The 16780-nt window shown below is 41.7% G+C and overlaps 1 protein-coding gene across 3 annotated transcripts in view; it reads left to right on the forward strand.

The window, feature by feature from the left end:
• otud7a (OTU deubiquitinase 7A) overlaps nucleotides 1-13327 on the forward strand; it is a 192211-nt gene extending 178884 nt beyond the window's left edge. For all 3 annotated transcript variants that reach the window (XM_087312550.1, XM_087312552.1, XM_087312551.1), the window contains 3 exons: nucleotides 6527-6641; nucleotides 7385-7469; nucleotides 9098-13327. In XM_087312550.1, coding sequence (XP_087168676.1) covers nucleotides 6527-6641; nucleotides 7385-7469; nucleotides 9098-10618 — 1721 coding nt within the window. In that variant the 3' untranslated portion in view covers nucleotides 10619-13327. The remainder of the gene's footprint in view (nucleotides 1-6526; nucleotides 6642-7384; nucleotides 7470-9097) is intronic.
• Nucleotides 13328-16780: the final 3453 nt, after the last annotated feature.

A 16780-nucleotide genomic window follows, 5' to 3' on the forward strand; every position in this document is an offset into this window, starting at 1 on the left:
CCTTATTCCAAAATGGCTTAAATTCATTTATTTCCTTAATTCTATACATAATCCACTTAAAAAATGACAATGTGAAAAAAAAACTTGCTCAATATTTTGTTGATGCACCTTTGGCAGTGATTACAGCCTCAAGTCTTTGTGAATATGATGCCACAAGCTTGGCACGCCTGTCTTTGGGAATTTGTGGCCATTCCTCTTTGCAGTACCTCTCAAGCTCTATCAGGTTGGATGGGAAGCGACGGTGTACAGCCATTTTCAGATCTCTCCAGAGATGCTCAATAGGATTTAGGTCTGGGCTCTGGCTGGGCCACTCAAAGACATTCACTGAGTTGTTGTGAAGCCACTCTTAATATTTTGGCGGTGTGCTTTGGGTCACTGTCCTGCTGGAAGATAATCCGTCGCCCCAGTCTGTGGTCAAGAGCACTCTGAAGCAGGTTTTGATTCAGGATGTCTCTGTGCATTGCTGCATTCATCTTTCCCTCTATCCTGACTGGTCTTCCAGTTCCTGCTGCTGAAGAACATCCCCACAGCATGATGCTGCCACCACCATGCTTCACTGTAGAGATTGTATATTAGCCTGGTGATGAGCGCTGCCTGGTTTTCTCCAAACGTAACGCCTGGCGTTCACTCCAAAGAGTTCAATTTGAGTCTCATCAGACCAGAGAATTTAGTTATGGTCTGAGAGTCCTTCAGATGCCTTCTGGCAAATTCCAGGCGTGGAGTGTTACGTCTGGCCACTCTACCATGCAGGCCTGATTGGTGGATTGCTGCACAGATGGTTGTCCTTCTGTAAGGTTCTCCTCTCTCCACAGAAAAACACTGGAGCTCAGACAGAGTGACCATCAGGTTATTGATCACCTTCCTGACTAAGGCCCTTCTGAGTCCTGGTGGTTCCAAACATCTTCCACTTACGGATGATGGAGGCCGCTGTGCTCACTGGAACTTTCAGAGCAGCAGAAATTTTTCTGCAACCTTCCCCAGCCTTGTGCCTCAAGACAATCCTGTCTCGGAGGTCTACAGACAATTCCTTTGTCTTCATGCTTGGTTTGTGCTTTGAAATGCACTGTCAACCATGGGATAGAAGAACTCAAACAAGTAAAGAGTGACACAATGATGATACAACTTTCATATTTGGGTGAACTATCCCTTTAATGCCGAAGATTTGAGATCATCTTGGATGAAATGACACTAGTTTTTCCATCTATTATTTAAAAGGTTGTCATATAATATGTCAAAATAACTAACATGAAATATGGCCAAATAATTATTAAGTTACACATTTAAAGGGACAGTTCACCCAAAAGTGAACATTTACTCACTATTTACTTTCCCTTAAGTGAGTTTCTTTCTTCTGTTGAGCATAAAAGAAGATATTTTGAGGAATGCTCAAAAACGTGATCTTCCATATAGGAAAAACAAATACTATGGAAGTCAATGGTTACAGGTTTCCAGCACACTTTAGGAAAACATACTTTGTGTTTAATAGAAGAACTCAAACATGTTTGAAATAAGTAAAGAGTGAGTAAATAACAGAATTTTCCTATTTTGGGTGAACCATCCCTTAAATGCTGAAGATTTGGGCTCATGTTGGATGAAATGAGTTTGTACATCGAATACTTCAAGCTGCAATATATAAAATTAATCACACTATGATTTTTGCGAGCCACATTATGCAACGCTCGTGTGTAGGGAGTGTATCATTCATCCATTTTCCACAGTAAGACGCTTGAAGCACACTTCCTCCCCGTTGAATTTTCAATCAGCACACGACTTTGCCTCCCACCCACGTCTTTTAATTCACAATCCTGGCAACAAGAAGCGCCAAAAATGCCCAGCTGGTCCACTGAACATTCACATAATCCAAAATCTCAGTCCACCCCCCACCAATTCCCAACTTTTATGCACTTCCGACAGACATTTTGTGTTGAATATGTGGATTTTATCCAGTTTGGGAAAGTTTTCACTGACATTAAAGCACCACAGAACTATTATATGTCATTATTACTATGGTATACTAGTAGTACAGTACCTTTTTTTTGCGAGGGGAACGCAATTTTGAAAAACTACTATAGGTAACCCTTTACTTGAAAGGGTGTTCATAAGACGGTCATGACACCTTCATAATTATGACAAGACATGTACAGCATGAACAATTTACGCATAATTATGGCAACTTTAAGTGCCATTTGCTTTGTTATGTCATTTTAAATGCAATGGTGTCATTAGCCCCTTTCACACAGTGATACCGGAAAAATTTATTAAATAAATATCCTGAAAATTACTGGAACAATAATAATAATTTAAAATATTCCTTACATTTATATAGCGCACACCGCACACCAGCTGATTGGTGGAGAGGAGACAGAGTGATGAAGCCAATTATGATATGGGGAGGGTTAGGAGGCCATGATGGACAGAGGCCAGTGGGCAGATTTGGCCAGGATGCCGGGTTAAACCCCTACTCTTTTTCAAAGGACATCCTGGGACATCCTTTTAACGACCACAGTGAGTCAGGACCTCGGTTTAACGTCTCATCCGAAATACGGCGCTCACTGAGCAGTACAGAGTCCCCGTCAATATACTGGGGCGTTAGGACCCACACAGACCGCAGGTTGAGCGCCACCTGCTGGCCGCACTAACACCACTTCGGAAGGACTTCACCAGTAAATTCAACAAAGCGCTGTTCACAAAGGCAAGGATGTTCTGGAAATTTTAGGAAAAAGAGCATTCACACATCCATACCAAAATACCGGTGCATTCATTAACCAGAAATTACCTCCAAACGGCGGCGCTTGTATTTGTAAACATAGAAAGGGTCAGGTTTTAGTTGATGGTTTCACTTTTCATTCAGCGATCACAGGTTTTAAACATTCTTCGAAATGTCCTCTTTTGTGTTCAACAGAGGAAAGAAACTCCATTAAAACCACTTGATGGAGAGTAAATAGTGAGTAAATGTTCACTTTTAGGCGAACTGTCCCTTTAAATGTGTACAGCCTGATAATCATTCAGCCATATATCATGTTAGTTATTTTGACATATTGCCGTTTAAACTACTATATGACAAACTTTTAAATAATAGATATACAAAATAGTGTTATTTAATCCAACATGAGCCCAAATCTTCAGCATTAAAGGGATAGTTCACCCAAACATTTAAATTCTATCAGCATATTGGAAACCTGTAACCATTGACTTCCATAGTATTTGATTTTCCTACTATGGAAGTCGATGGTCACAGGTTTTTAAACATTCTTCAAAATACCTTCGTTTATGTTCAACAGAAGAAAGAAACTCATTTAAAACCACTTGAGGGAGAGTAAATAGTGAGTAAATGTTCACTTTCGGGTGAACTGTCCCTTTAAATTTGCAGCTCAATAATCATTTAGCCAGATGCTAGTCTGATTATGTTGACTTATTGTAGATGAAATATTATATAATAAACATTTAAATGTGCAAACTAGTGCCATTTCATCCAACATGTGCCCAAATCTTCAGTTTTAAAGGGATAGTTCACCCAAAAATAAAAATCCTGTCATTATTTACCCACTTTTTACTTGTTTTAAACTTGTCTGTGATCTTCTATTAAACACAAAGTAAGTTATACTGAAGCATATTAGAAACCTGTAACCATTGACTTCCATAGTATTTGATTTTCCTATTATGAAAGTCTATGATCATGTTATTGAGCATTCTTCAAAATATCTTCTTTTATGTTCAACAGATGAAGGAAACTCATTTAAAACCACTTGAGGGAGAGTAAATAGTGAGCAAATGTTCACTTATGGGTGAACTATACTGTTAAATTTGCAGCTTAATAATCTTTTGGCCATATATCATGTATGTTATTTTCACATATTGCAGTTTGGAAAAACATTTCAATAACAGATGTACAAAACAGCGTCATTTCGTCCAACATGAGCCCAAATCTTCAGTATTAAAGGAATAGTTCACCCAAAAATGTATTTATTTTCCCACTATGGAAGTCGATGGTCACATGTTTTTAAACATTCTTCAAAACATCTTCTTTTATGTTCAGCAGAAGAAGGAAACTCATTTAAAACCACTTGAGGGAGAGTAAATAGAGAGTAAATGCTCACTTTGGGTGAACTGTCCCTTTAAATTTGTAGCTGAATAACCATTTGGACATATCATGTTAGTTATTTTGACATATCGCAGATGAAATATTATATAACAAACATTTAAATGTACAAACTAGTGTAATTTCATCCAACACGAGCCCAAATCTTCAGCATTAAAGGGATGGTTCACCCTAAAATGAAACTTCTGTTGTTATTTACTCACTCTTTACTTGTTTGAGTTCTTCTATTAAACACAAAGTAAGTTGCACTCAAGCTTATAGGAAACCTATAACCATTGACTTCCTTAGTATTTGTTTTTCCTACAATGGAAGTCGATGGTCACTGGGTTTTGAGTATTCTTCAAAATATCTTCTTTTATGTTCAACAGAAGAATGAAAAACCACTTGATGGAGAGTAAACAGTGAGTAAATGCCCACTTCTGGGTGAACTGTCCCTTTAAATGTGTAGCTTGTAATCATTTGGCCATATCATACTACACAGACGTTATCTCTCCTTGACCTTTTCTGTCTTTCACACGCACATGTATTCATTACTGTGACTCCATGTCTCTCACTCCTACGAGTGTCATTTACATGAGTCACAGAAGAGCAGTATGTTCATCATTGGTACGCCGTGAGAGATTTACCCAGCAGTCACCTGGCAAATGGCAGTGCGTTCATGAGGAGTGGAGACAGTTTGTTCTGTCAGTGTGTGTGTGTGTGTGGTTGTGACAGAAGGGGCTGGAACGTCCTCTGTTCAAACATGCTGCATTTTCCAACAGTCACGAGAACTGAATCACTCTCTTTATCTCTCGTTTCTGCCCCCCCCCTCTCTCTCATTCTGTCCAGTTTGAAAAGAGCAGTTTGGTACTGTGATGAGAAAAGGAGGGGGAAAGGGAAGTAGTTAGAGCGGATGGAAGGCTCTGATATTTTCTCTTTAGGAAACCGTGCCGCGCCCAGGCCTTTGCGCTCATGGATAGCGTAGCCCTTGATTAATGTTGAAATGTTTTTCCTGTCAAATGGGTGTCGGAGGCATGGAAATGTGATTTCTGTTTCTCCTTTTTTCAGTTCTGCCATGCCTAGAAGTGATGGCGTAATGGATGATTTTCATTTTTACTTTTTTGGGGAGGATTTTGAGGCATATTTAACCTAAGAAATAAAAAACAGCAACACAACTGCTTCTCATTCAGGTCTGTTTATGCTAATGAGGGAGAGATGGTTACTAGTGGGCGGGGCTTTCCCTCTCTGATGACACAAACAAAAGAAGAATGTCAAAGTGTTTCTGCAGACTGTTTTGATCAAGTGTGATTGTTAAAATCCGAATTAATTAATTTTTGCCATTAGAGGCTGGTCATATTCACACACTGTCACCACATAACTGTGTTTAAACTCCTTATAAAAGTCATTTTTGCATAATAAAGCCCTTTAATGCTAGTTTATGAAATTATAGTTCATTGTTAGCTCATGTTAACTCATAGGTAGGGCCAGACAGAATCTGCTGACATTTTTGCTATTTCTGCTGAGAATTTTGTAAAAACAATCTGTGGATTTATGAGTAATTATTTTCAAAGCATCAGAACTAAAAACTTAATATATGAAATAAAAAATACAACATTTTTACCTTTAAATGTTTACAATGCAAATCCAGTTAGATCCACTTATTTGGTAAACAAAGCAAGTCTCTCATATTATATATCTATTAAAAGACAGAACATATTTCTTTAAAAACTGTATTTTGAATGAATCATATGAACATTTTAATATTATTATTGTTATATATCAATAATATTACTGAAATTCATTTAAAAACTGGAAAAATATATAAATGTACAAACATTTACACAATGGCGCCCGCGGGAATGCAGACCTCTACCCCACAGTCCAAAGACATGCAGTACAGGTGAATTGGGTAGGCTAAATTGTCCGTAGTGTTTGTGTGGATGTTTCCCAGAGATGAGTTGCGGCTTGAAGGGCATCCGCTGCGTAAAAACTTGCTGGATAAGTTGGCGGTTCATTCCACTGTGGCGACCCCGGATTAATAAAGGGACTAAGCCGACAAGAAAATGAATGAATGAACTTTCCAGAAATATTCAAACACAAATTTACCCAGATTGCTGTCATAGTTTAAGTGCACAAGTAGTCAAATGCATTTGAACAGCCACCTAATTTACTTCCCCTCAAAGAAATCAGGAGAGTGGTCAAAAGTGAATGCAAGAATTGAATTAAAACACCAAGGGTAAATGGCAATGTCTCTCCATCGTGTACTTTTGACCGACAGACCAAAATGTATCTTAGTACCAGGTGTAACCAGGGCTAAAACAAGACCTACATAGCATCTGTTTGAGTCTGTTTTGAAAGTGGTCACAACTTGATTTGCAGTCAGTTTATCTCACTCTTAAATGCCGTGTCTAAATATTTCATCCTTTCTTTTTGTCTGTTTTTTTTCAGCTGTCATCCCACTGACCGACTCGGAGCACAAGCTGCTGGCGTTGCATTTTGCGGTGGACCCTGGGAGGGACTGGGAGTGGGGGAGGGATGACAATGACAATGCTAAGCTGGCAAAGTAAGACCCCTGTTTTTCTCTCTCTCTCTCTCTCTCATCCTACATCCACCCCTAGATTGAGCTTAGCAAAATTACATTAATAACTTGAGAGCACACTCTAGACTTCATGAGGGGTGATTGAGACAAGGGGTCAACTGAGGGTCTGTATCTACATGCTATCTTTACTATATGAGGGATTTAGATGGGCTAAATCTGTCCAGAAGGGACCCAGCACATGGCACCAAGCCACATTATCCTCACAGAGGTCGTTCAGACTCATTCTCTCATAAAAAAAAGCCTGTGCTTGTTCCAGAATTTTATCAGTTGCATATTCCTGCATTTAGTCTTATGGTTAGGACAGCTTGTCCAGGATGTTTTTTTAAATCGGAGAATCTTCCAGAGGTCGTACAATTAAAGCTTATACATGGATTGCAGCAGCTCCACCCTAGTCATAATTTACAGAAGGAAGAACAGAGACTCAAAACAAACATCTGAGCTGAAGTGACTGTAATGCGCTGGCCTCCAGTCCATTGGCTCCGTAATAGGCTGATAAATACAAACTAATTGCTATCATTAACTGGTGACTAGATTTATGCACTGATTGAGTTCTGAGTCACGCCACAAATGGTTTATAATTTCTACCATTCCTCAACTGGTACGTAAGAAATTGCATCTGGCCATCTTTCTGTAATCATTCAAGCAAATCTGTGTGACCGATTATGTTGTGGAAGAAATGTTTTAACTTTGTTTTCCTCTCCGTGCAGTCTTATTCTATCTCTGGAAGCTAAACTGAACCTTCTGCACAACTACATGAATGTAACATGGATTCGAATTCCTTCTGAGACCCGGGTAAATGCTTATTATTTTTTATATTGACATGATTTGCAAAGCCTGCTCCTGGAGGGCAAACGGAACTGTTTGCAAATATCCTAGACCGGGGGAGCCCAAACTTGCTCCTGGAGATCCACTGTCCTGCAGAGTTTAGCTACTCCAATTAGACACACATGAACCAGCTAATCAAGCTCTTATCAGTCTTACTAGAAGCTTCCAGGTAGGTGTGTTAAAGGGCCATGAAACCCCCTCGTTTCAGCGGGGTGTTTTCACACCTCTACTTTGGAAAAAGTCAGAAAAGTGGGCGTGTCCAGCTCTGTTTAGGGGGGAGTGTCGGAGGAAGAAAAGAGGCTTGGTGTGGGAGTGTCTATTGGGGGTGCGCTGAATTTCAGAGTCAAAACACACACCTACAGGGGACAAAGTGACTGTTTACATGGACATCTGTAGTCGAATTATTTGCCAAATTATTAAATGGTGGACTTTAACTGCAGTTTGGCTCTTTCATTCAGGGAATTCATTCATGTCCCTCACAACAAATGAGAAATTTAATTCAAGGAACTGCTGTAAGCGTGTATTTTTCATGCAAAGTTTGATACCGCACGGCGAATGAGAGAAAAAAACTTGGCATTTCCAGGAAACTTAGATGCACTCGGCAGGTAGTGTCAGAAAGCCGCGTGTGTTATTCCAGTCACTAAATGCGGCGAAAATCCTACACAAGGTTAAAGTTTGGTTGTAGTGCTAACATGTTTACACTCTGTGCAATAATTTGTTCGATACGAATAAAATACAAACTGAATAAACAAAGAGCACTGGTCGCTCACTTACCAAATGTGTAGAGACAGAACAATCCACAGCAACTAGAGCCGCATCTTTATTAAGAGAAGACTACAAGTGAATTCGGATCTCAGCGTTTGCAGATGAGAACAGCTCTCGGGTAAATAATAATCCTCCTTGGACATGTAAGTTATTGTTGTCGAGCGTCGGGTACACTGTTAATCCACACGTGACTACAGCTGCGCTCTCACAGAGAGAAAATGAAAACAAAACTTAACTGCAGCAAAGTATAAAAGCAACACTTCACGCTTGTTTTGCCAACACAACGTGGCGTCTCTGTCGTCTAAACACTATGACAGTAATTAATATTAATTAAGTTGCACAATAGAGCGCGCTGATTGGTTTGAACCAAGCCTTACTCATGCATTAATGCATCCCACTGTAAGACGTAATAAGACACACTCTGGCACAGACGTCCAGTCTGCACGCTGGAATACAGGCTATTATGTCATGACCGTGACGCAGCTTCAAAAATTCGTTTCAAACCGGAAGTACGAATTTGCTTGAAATAACGCAAAAACAACCAATTTTTACTTTTTAGTGAAATACAGGTGTCCTAATAGTGTTTTTAGCAGTGTGGGACACATATACGACTGTCAACAGCTCAAAAAATGTGTTTTGGTGTTTCGTGGCCCTTTAAGGCAAGTTGGAGCTTAACTCTGCAGGGAATCAGCCCTCCAGGACTGACTTTGTGCCTGTCCTAGACCTTTTTATTGTTGTTGGTACTAAACTGCCTCCTGGAGCAGGGTTGTTTTCTTATGTGTAAAGAAATCTTCAGCTTTGAGTCCTAATGGCCAGTCTGTGTATTACAGGCTCCCTTGGCTCAGCCAGAGTCGCCCACTGCCTCTGCAGGTGAGGATGTACAATCTCTGGCAGAATCCATGGACTCAGACCGGGAGTCTGTTTGCAGTAACTCCAACATCAATAATGGCAAGACGATTAAGGATAAGGACAAGGACAAGCAACGCAAGGATAAAGACAAAACACGCACAGACTCTGTGGCCAACAAACTGGGTAGCTTCAGCAAGACTCTGGGTATTAAACTTAAGAAGAATATGGGTGGCCTTGGAGGACTTGTCCATGGGAAGATCAGCAAGTCCAACTCAACCAATGGAAGGACGGTGGAGAACGGAGAGCAGAAATCCAAGAAAAAGGACTCGAAAACACGGAAAGGAAGCAAAGAGGAGTCAGGCCAGTCGGCCAGCACGTCCTCCTCAGAGAAGGCAACCAGTCCCTCTCCCACAGACCGTGCTTCTGGGAGCTCACCTGTTGAGAGACCACCAGGATCGGGCAAAAACTCTGTAGATCGGACTCTTGACAACTGGAAGTACAGCACAGATGTCAAACTCAGCTTGAATATCCTCCGGGCAGCCATGCAGGGTGAGCGCAAGTTCATCTTTGCTGGTTTGCTGCTCACAAGCCACCGGCACCAGTTTCACGAAGAAATGATCAGCTTCTACCTGAGCAGTGCCCAAGAACGCTTCAGTGCCGAACAGGAACAGAAAAGAAAGGCTGAGACTGAGAAGAAGCCTCAGACTAACGGTGTGGCACTGAAGAAGCCCGAGCAGGAGAGTGTTTTCCAACGAGAGTGTTCAGATAGCTCTCCGCCTGAAAGCTGCTCACCGGTGTTGCACCCTAGCCATAATCCTTCCCTTGGATCTGTGAAGGTCCAAGAAAGGGGAAGCCCAAAGCTTGCTGCTTCCCCCATCCCTATACCAATCTCAGCCTCCATCCCAGGATCCTCCATGTCCCCGGTCCCCTTTTCCTCCCCCAGTAATGGTGCTAAGAGACCCGGACCAGTCCCTGTTTCAGCTCACTATAGCCATACGCCACCAATCCAGAGGCACAGTGTCATCCACCTCAGAGATGTCAACGTGCAGTCATCAAGCTACAAAGATGAGTCCTACAAGCCAACGGTGGGCACACTCAAAACTTGTGCCACCTACCCACAGCAAAACCGCTCACTGTCCTCTCAGAGCTACAGCCCAGCCCGCATGTCTGGCATCCGCACCGTCAATGCCGTGGATACCCTCTCGTACAACATGCCTGGGGAACACAAGTCCCACACTTACACCAACGGCTTCAATGCTGGCGACATTCGGGACTGTTTAGAGTTTGCAGATGAGGATCCCGCGCCCCATGCCTGGTTGGGGCAGGACAAAATCAAAGGGCAGAGTGGTGTTTGCCCAATGTACTGTTTTCAGCAGAAACGCTGCAGGAGGGAGAACTGCACCTTCTACGGCAGACCCGAGACGGAGAACTTCTGCTCTTATTGTTATAGAGAGGAGCTGAAACGCAGGGAACGAGAGTTGAAGGTGCATCGACCTGGATAGCCCTGCAAGCCCACACACATATATATCCACCTCGGATGTGTGTGGAAAAAAACAACGACAACAGCAGCAACACCACCACCTTTTTTGCACTTTGCAAGTGATACAAAGAACTGGCATAACATTTTCCTACTATATTTAAGATCGGCCTCCTTGTATTCTTGTTACTTTACTCTCAATAGCGAACGAACACTGCTTTACGATGACAGGAAGTGCAACCAGAATCAGTTTACAGCTTTGGCCAGAGATTGTGTTATTGTTTGTCCTACGTCCGATTGAATTCAACCTTTTACTTGTTCTAGAGTAAAAGCTCTCGTATTTTGCTCAGTCCGTGTTGTAAACCTTGTACCTTCGGAAAGAGGTGTAAAAGCATATGTCAGTCTCTAGCGGGAGCTTCCCGAATCATGGAAGGGGAAAACTCTTGTTTTTGAGATCATTATAACGCAATACTTCACAGCATAGCTCTTTGGAATCGTATTGTTGAATAACATCAGTTTTTGCTGTGCGTTGCAAATAATTACCAAGGGAGGGAGATGCACTGTTCAGCACGTGGATTTTTTTGAAAGCAATAAGTTTGGTAACAACCGCCACCCCTCCCCCCTTTTATCTATGCATTCATGACGTCAGCCATATTCTACTCTTTCCCCATATGATTCTAAAGGGAAACTGATATGATTAGTCTGCTGTACAGGGATTATTATGGTGGAAAAATATTCAATATATGGCATATCAAAGATTGCTCTTGTGGTATATACTGACTTTCCATCGTGCAGTATACTGTAATATAAAGCCTTCAGTAGAAGGGTTTGCGTTCCATCATGGTCTCAAATGAAACCTCACTATTGTGTGCTACTTGACGTCCGGGAGGCCTTTGGACTTCCATTCATTACTGTCTGTACTTGCAATATATAACACAGTCATGCTAGCGAATGCTAAATTACAAATACCACCTTACCTTAGGATATAAGTATGGAATGCAAACCCTTACAAGCTTCGGCAGTGGACTACAGGTGGGAAGCTTTTGAAACTGTGTTCGTGTGAACTGTTTAACACCACAGCTCGGTAACAAGCAACTGCTTTTCAACATTCTGTAGCACTCATGCTAACACTGCCATGCTAGCCTCTCACGTGCCAAAAGAAAGGTCCTTCACCTCCATTTCATTTGTCCTCAGGAATATTAGTCTTAATCACACGGCTGTGATTATCATATACATAAAGCAACTAAATTTATAAATTGGATGTTTAAAGGTACAGATCTACCTCTCGAAAGCAATTCAGATGTTTGACTCGTGTCCTAACCAGGCACAGTTATTAATACTAGCTGCAGTCTTAATGTCTACGACAAATTTACAACGTTCACAACGTTTGTTTTTTTTTAGACAAATGAGAATGTGCAATGAATAGAGTTACGCGATGCAATAGACAAATATTTAACATTTTATATTTAAACAAAAGCTTGGGTTTATCTATTCCTCGTCATTTTTGCTGTATTCTGATTGGCTAGGAAACGTAAAACCAAATTTCCGATGTAAAAATAGTACACTTTAAACTACACATTTTTATTTATTTTAAATTCAAGTGAATCATTTTAAATTCTACACCGAAACCCAAACTTCTGCGCATCACAAGAAATTAGTTTGTCAGAAAGTGTTACGTTCAATAAAGAGCTATGTGGAAACCAACCAATAGAAATGATTAAATGCCTGCCACTTATTTAATGTGCCTAGTTAGAACGAGTTTTAACACAAAACCAAGTCTCTAAATGTACAATTGAATATTTCAAGTGTCTTTTTGTTTTTAGATTTCAATCACGGCAGTGCAAACACTAACAACAAACAACAACATGCTAAGCTACCCACTGACTAAAAGCTGATTTATATTTCTACGTTGAGCGTAAGCGTATGGTCCAACACAGCCTTTGCGCGATCCCATAGCCCTTGCTGTGGCTGAGGCTGACGTGCACCTCTCAAAAAATGTGACTACACGTCGCAATGACACATAGCTCTGTGATTGGTCGCTTGATAACAGTGCCGAGTGTAGGTGGGGCTGAGAGCTTCGAGGCTGATAGAGCGAGTGTTTACAAGTGTCGAGTCCCGTGAAGGAGCTCTACGTGGAAACTTTGGTTTGTCTTTACCTTGTGATCAAAGTTGTTACACGTTCGCCGGTTCCCGCCTCTGAATAAACGAGTTTTAGCTACTTGTAGCATTCAGAAAAAACAAAACAACCATGATGAAACTCGACACAGAGGAACTTAAAAACCTGCTGCTAGCTAGCATTTCAGAGGCATACCTGCCAACATTCCCGTTTTTCCCAGGAGTCTCCCGTATTTCAGCCCCATCACCCACCACCCTCCCGTTTTGTTATTTCTTCCTGAGTAACTCCCGTATTTTCAGGTATCCCACCAAACCCCCCCACCCCCTCTGTACTTTTTGGTATAGTCTGTCACACCCCTGGATCGCCAACTTTGGTATAGTATGCGATTGCCTTGGTCAACCGAATCCTGATGCATAGTACAGTTACAAACACGGTTCTTAGCTGTGTTATTCAGACACCGTACCCCCGACACCAACCGCCCCCTTTCCCCCACCACCACCCGCCCCCTTCCCCCCACCACCACCCGCCCCCTTCCCCCCACCACCACCGGTCTCCCAGAATTTAATTTCTTTTTTTTCAGCCTAGTTCCTTATTAATCTGGCGTCGCAACCGCGGAATAAACTGCCAACTTATCTAGCATATGTTTTACCCAATGCCAACCCATCACTGGGAAACATCCACACATTCACACACATACACTACAGATATTTTAGCCTACCCAATTCCCCTACATGTTTTTGGACTTGTGGGCGGAACCGGAGCACCCGGAGAAAACCCACGCAAACACGGGTAGAACATGCAAACTCCACTGAGAAACACCAACTGACCCAGCCGAGGCTCGAACCAGCAACCTTTCTGCTGTGAGGCGATTGTGCTTCCCACTGCGCTACCATGCTGCCCTCTCCTGGATTTTTAGAGACGAATATTGGCAGGTATGTTCCAGGCCCGGATTGGCTAATGTTACAGACTATACCAAAAAGTACAGAGGGGGTGGGGGGGGGTTTGGTGGGATACGTGAAAAATACGGGAGTTACTCAGGAAGAAATAACAAAACGGGAGGGTAGTGGGCGATGGGAATCGGGGAACCGGGAGAATTCCCGGTGTGCCGATCCGTTTTTTTTGGCTGCAAGGGCCGGTATCCCTAGCTCCAGAATCTGTTGCTCTCAGCAGTCACACTTTTTAAATTTATTTATTTATTTATTTACTTGACCACAGCCTTTTTATTCATTATTTCACCGCAGCTCTACTCTTTTTATCTATTTTTATCTTATTTTACTCGATGAACTGCTGTTGTGGTTCAGTGGATAGCATGTTAGTTTTTGACGCTGTAGACCCGGGTTCGATCCTCGTCTAAGTAATTTCGTTTTTTTCATTTATATTGTGACATATAATACTGTTAGGGTTGTTGAACATTTGAAGTTCTAAAGCAGCTGTTTTCTCAAAAAAAGACGTGATAGTGTCATTAGAAGCTGAGTTGGAAATGACCTTATTTTAATATAAGTTAGTCAGTCGTGAACTAAGGTACGTGGGCCGGTCTGAGGCTTGAAACTCCAGGGCTGAAAAGGAGTCCCACTATGGCCCTGGTATGTTTGGAGGTGTTTTTGCAGTGCAACACCAACAGCGCGCAGAAGTATAAATGCACGACTTTGCGCAAGGCATCACTCGACGCAGAAGTATAAATCAGCCTTCCCTGGCTAAACAAACATGTCTTACACAATACATATATGACAAACATAAGCGTCACACAGCTCAAAGATCCAGTTCCCATTGTGCGCTAGAAAATCAGGATGTTGCAAAAATAAAAATAAAAACTGCGCTGATCAAGTTAACTAGCATGACTAGCCTGTTAGCCACTGTGCGTGCCTCTGCTAAGCAAAGGCCCCGCCGAGTGCTTTTCTACTCAAAATGAGCCTAAGAGTTGTGTTTTGTTGTGTGCCGGCGTCCAGTTATCTGATGCCGCGTGTGTGTGTGTCTCTCTGTAAGTGTTTTTTTTTTTGTCTTTCCTGGCCAAGGATGTCCACTGCTTTCGTTCTCTTCCCACGTTTCTACACCTCCGCAATCATGTGTGTCTTTCGCCTCCTGCTTTTCCCTCCTTTATATTCAACAAGCTCATGGACTCTCACCGTCTTAGAATTGTAAAAAAAGAAAAAAGTTATATATAAATATATATATATGATTTTGTATTGATTTGAGAGTTTTACACTACTTTAAATTATTAATTTGCACATTAGGTACCGATGTAAATAGCAGGAGAAAAAGAGACAAAATAAGATTAGTTTATTGTTAACCGTGGTGTCCGTGTGGTTCTTGTGGAAGGAAGGTGTGTGTGTGTGTTTGCAGATGCGCGCATGTGTGTGTGTTTGCTGCAATTTGAGGCTGCTGTTTGATTCTACAGTACACAACACACATTAAACTATAGACTGATTTCACGCGGCCGCCATTTTCAAAAGCGAAATCGAGGCTGCGGTGGGAAGAAACCCGGAAGTATCATTGGGTCTTAGATATCTTATCAGCGAAGAGAAAGTGACACAAATTGATCATTTCACCCGAAGGTCCGTTTTGAATGAATGGTGAAAATAAAAAGTGATATCAAAGCTAATTTTCAGCCAAGTTAAGGAAAATGGCACTAGTTGGCTAACGTTTTCTTTTCCAAACACACATTTTAGATGCCATTTATCAAATTTGAGTTAATAAACTGATTCTTTCATTATATTAGACTAGTCATGATACTGAATTATAAGAAAAAACATCAATTTTCTGTTAACATTTAAGGCGCTGTTGATGGCTTTCTTAAAACAGCGCTGATTTGCCATTGTGTTCACGTGCTCAACAGAAATGATTGTGATTGGCCGAGAAGGTCATTAGTTCACCATGCGCTGTATACTGAGCACAAACACAGACGAGCCGAGTGATCTGCTTGATGACTCGACTGATCTTCACGGCTGCTTCGCGCTTCAGTCTCCGTGTATCTGTGGCCCCGTTTACACTAGTGCGTTTTAGTTTAGTTTTCCGTCCACACTACGCCGGAGTTCTCGAGCGCCGAAAACGGAGCTTTTTGAAAACGCTGGAGAGGCCGTTTTCATTCTGAAACGCTGCTGCTCCGTCTCAGTGTGGATGGGGAAAGACGGAGACATCTGAAAACGGAGGCGGGGCTGCTGACATTCGCCTCTCTGATTGGGGCTTTTCCTCAATATTAAGTAGCCCACACACAGTTCAGTCTCGCATCCTCTTCTTGTAAGTTAAGACTTCGCAAGTTTGATCAAGGCTGCAGTCTCCCCCTTCTCAGTTTGATATGGAAAACATACCGAGGACACGGGTAAATCTTCAAAGGGAACAGTGTACTTTATAACTTCATTCACATCACCCTGGCTACGTTGTTTCACTTTCTCAACAATAAAATGTAAACATGATTTAAGGAACTGCCTATTTTCATTTTAATATTAGAAAACTTAACAGACAGCAGAAATGTTGAGGTGTCGTGCTGCATATATGAGCGTCATCTTCACTGTGTGGATATTTATAACAAAACGGAGCCTATAACAACTGCCTCCTTTCAATTTCAGTGAAAATACGAAACGCACCCTCTCTTTTGCTGAATATCAGTTTTAATAATCGAAAATTATAAAAATATAACATACAATAAGTTTATACATTGTAGGAAATAAAGACAAGCGATCAGTCAATATACCTGGATTAATCATTATCTTTGCGCTTAACCAAAACATGTTACCCGTGAACAAGTAACTTAATAGATTCCAATGACCAAAGTCAGGGAATTGGCCTATGTCGTTAGATAAAGACAACAACATGAATGAAATATCACGTTTAGCAAATATAGTGAGATTAGATCCAGCGGGAGATGCTTGATGAGCAGTCCGACAAGCAGAGCTCTCATCTGGGTAGAAATGCTGGAGCGCTTGCCCGAGAGTGTGTGTGTGTGGTCACGTGATGTGCGTTTTCAGCGTTTTGGTGTGGACGGAGAGCAGTTCAGAAACGCTGGGTAAAACGCGAGTGTGGACGCGGATCGTTTTCATTCTACAACGCCGTTTTAAAACTAAAACGCACTAGTGT

Source organism: Danio rerio, chromosome 25 (genome assembly GCF_052040795.2).
Source record: "Danio rerio strain M-AB ecotype USA chromosome 25, GRCz13ab, whole genome shotgun sequence".
NCBI classification, from domain to species: Eukaryota; Metazoa; Chordata; class Actinopteri; order Cypriniformes; family Danionidae; genus Danio; species Danio rerio.